This window comes from Nothoprocta perdicaria, unplaced genomic scaffold (assembly GCF_003342845.1).
Source record: "Nothoprocta perdicaria isolate Ctin4 unplaced genomic scaffold, notPer1 scaffold_51, whole genome shotgun sequence".
Lineage (NCBI taxonomy): Eukaryota > Metazoa > Chordata > Aves > Tinamiformes > Tinamidae > Nothoprocta > Nothoprocta perdicaria.
This window is the reverse complement of record NW_020455766.1, coordinates 280,928-283,849: the sequence shown is the minus strand read 5'-3', so window position 1 is coordinate 283,849 and position 2,922 is coordinate 280,928. Positions and strand designations below refer to the sequence as shown.

Genomic DNA, 2,922 nt, shown 5'->3' with positions numbered 1-2,922 from the left:
TTTCCTTCTTTCTTTTTTTTTTCCCCCTATTATGCTTCCTGGGTGCTGCTATCTTATTATATACATCCACCATTGGTGAATTTACTTAGTTTCCAGCTGAGAATATCAAAACAATTTAAAAAAAAAGTAATTGCAAGGCATGCATAAATAGTCATGAAGAGTTTGGCTTAAAACTGACCATCCTTGGAGAGCCAAGGCAGGCAGAGATTCCCCACAAAGYAACTGCCAGGCTGCTCCTCTGGTCAGAGTGCAAGTTCAAAGAGAAAAAATATAATTACCTTCAATCAATCAGAAGGCACATCAGTATTTAAAACACTGCTATAGATGAATAACTGCATAACAGTAGCAGTTATTCATGTATGGATATAATAACTCAGAACCCCGGGTTACCTGGTTAGAAACATGAGGCTGCAGCAGCCCACCTGCATGGGGAAAAGCACATATCTAATTTTCTACATCCACGCTGCTCAAATCTACTGTTTTTCCCCCACATCTCTGTTTAGGGAGGAGCCAGCRGTGCGTGGACAGCAGATGGGAGCAGGCGCTGTGTACGCCCGTGTTGTGGTGCCATGGAGACCTGCCCTCGAGGGACGAGATGGGAAGGGTGAGCGAGTTTCCTGCCCGCAGCGGCGCCGGCCCCTCTGCTGCYGCAGTGAGTCACCCCTCCTCTCTGCAGCCACCCATACACCATAATTAGCTCCAGGTCTGATACTGCAAACACACCGCCAAATATTGGCTTTTAAGGCTCTTCTATAAAGCAAACAAAACCAGAATTATATGCTATTCCAAGCCCAGAGGGAGGAATTTGGAGTCTGCAGGACCTAATGAACTGCTATCCCATGCTGATAAGCACAGGGCCTCTCAGGCATCACAGCTGGGCTGCATCTGGCCCAAAAGCCAAAGATCTGAAGCTAAAAAGATTTGGACTCACTGACGGGTAAAGCTGCCCAGTGGTACGTGCCACGCTGAGACCTTTGTCCTCTCCCACCACAGGAATATCGGGATGCCTGTCCCTGTGGATGCTTTTATTGGCCTAGCAAAAGCCACTAAACTCCACRGGGACACCAGCCTGTTGATCAAAGCTGCAAGGAGGTTATAAATGTTATAGCAAGGAGGCTCTAAACGTTTTCTGTGGACAAAGGCAACACAAAGAGAAGTCAAGCCTTCCAAGAGCACCCGACATCTTGCAGTGCCACCCCCCAAGAGGTTACAGGACACTGGTGTCTGCACCCAAAGTTCAAGCAAATAAAGCTTAAACAAACGCCTCAGTTCTAATGCTGGGGCCAGGCTAAGCAGCAGCGACAAACTGCMTCTGCTCAGCAGGGTCCACTTGGTGAAAAGGGACAGGTTCAATACGGGCACTTGGCACCCACGGGGTAAAAGATCAACGGCACCTAATTTTAATCACCAGTTGAACTGGCACAGAGCAGCACAACCCTGCCCTTCCACACAGGAAGGTAGTGTGGCCAGTCCCGGGCACAGCTGGCTGTATCGGCAACAGGGAAGCAGAGGAAAGCACTAACAGCTTCCTATCCWAACATTGTTTCTGGAGGTGGAAAGAAAACAAGCAGGGGGCTAATCCGTATCCTTTGGTGGAATCGTTTCACAGGCACACTGCCTCTCGGGCGTGTCCAAACGCMTGTCAGAAAAGACATGATTTCCACAGTTCAAGACTAAGTTTGGCGTGAGCAACATCAGCTCCAGAGCTTGCACGTGGAGCTGCAAACCTTGAGCCACAGTGTGCACAGAGAAGCCGGAAGCCTCGTGAAGGCAGCAGGCACCTAAGTGCCCGCAGAAACCCGCGTCTCTGCAAAGTGCTGGCTCTTCAAGTGACCGAGATTACAGCAGAGCGCAGTTTCAAGCTGAGCAACTCCTCAGCTGCAGAGTTGCGCAACGAAAACAAGAGGAAAGGTATCGAGCACAAGCAGCAAGCGCTGCAGCCCGCGCTCTGCCAAAGCGCCTGTCGGTGCAGACGAGATGCTGGGCCGAGAGAGCAGGGGAGGAGGCTGACCCGGCCGGGAGCAACTCAGCTCCTCTGCCTGCATCCTCCCTTTGGAAACGTGCCCAGGACTTCACAATGTGCACGACAGAGCCCGCCCCGCAGCACAGATCACACTGGAGCACCAGGAAGGCTGCCTACAGTATTCTGAGTTTCAAGGTGCTTTTTACACCAATTGTCATCGTCATTATCGAGGTACCAGCCAGGAAGTCTCCTGAGAGAACTGTTATAAGCACAAAACTTCTGAAATGAGCTTTCCTGCCTGCTTTATTTTTGTACAATAAAACGCAACTAGCGGAAGCAGGACTAGAAACTAATAAGCAGCAAAATCACTGCTATTGCACCGACAGAAAGCAGAGAGATCCACGGATTTTTGCCAATTCCACTGAGAAAGCACAACAGTGGAAAAACCCCAGCCTGTTAGTCATGTTTCCCTGCTCAGCGGCTGAGGAGCTTCCCCGTGTTGCCCTGTCAGGCTGAGCTACGGTCCTGGCAGCTCTCTCTGCTCATGGTCACGGAACAGCCGCCCGCGTGGCTGCCTCGGCCCCAGCTTCTTTCCTCCCGCGCATCCGCACGGCTCCTCCCTGCCAGCCTCTGCTGGCACGGGAGGAAAGGAGCACGGAGGCACCGGGGCTGCGGGAAGCAGGGAGTGCCCAGGGAGCAGAACCGCGGCAGCCAGGCCCTTCTCGCCGCCCTCATCCGGAGCAGTGTCCCCGGCTGCTCCGGAGCGCTGGCCCCGGGATCGCGCGCACCCCGGGGTGCCCCCCGTTGGGACCCATGCCCGTGCCCGTGCTTACCCAGCGCGCCCTGGCAGATGTCGGTGCGAGTGGCTCCGCCGGCCACGAACTGCGGCTGGGCGCACAGCTCCTGCGGGCGACACGGCAGGGCGCGTGAGACGGCGCCACAGCGCGCGGCGCCACGCG

General features: G+C 53.8%; 1 protein-coding gene across 1 annotated transcript in view; it reads right to left on the bottom strand.

Annotated features, from left to right (window-relative positions):
* CAPN2 (calpain 2) overlaps positions 1 to 2,905 on the bottom strand; it is a gene marked incomplete at its 5' end in the record, with an annotated part of 17,503 nt that extends 14,598 nt beyond the window's left edge. The window contains one exon of the mRNA XM_026048056.1: positions 2,797 to 2,905. Coding sequence (XP_025903841.1) covers positions 2,797 to 2,905 — 109 coding nt within the window. The remainder of the gene's footprint in view (positions 1 to 2,796) is intronic.
* Positions 2,906 to 2,922: the final 17 nt, after the last annotated feature.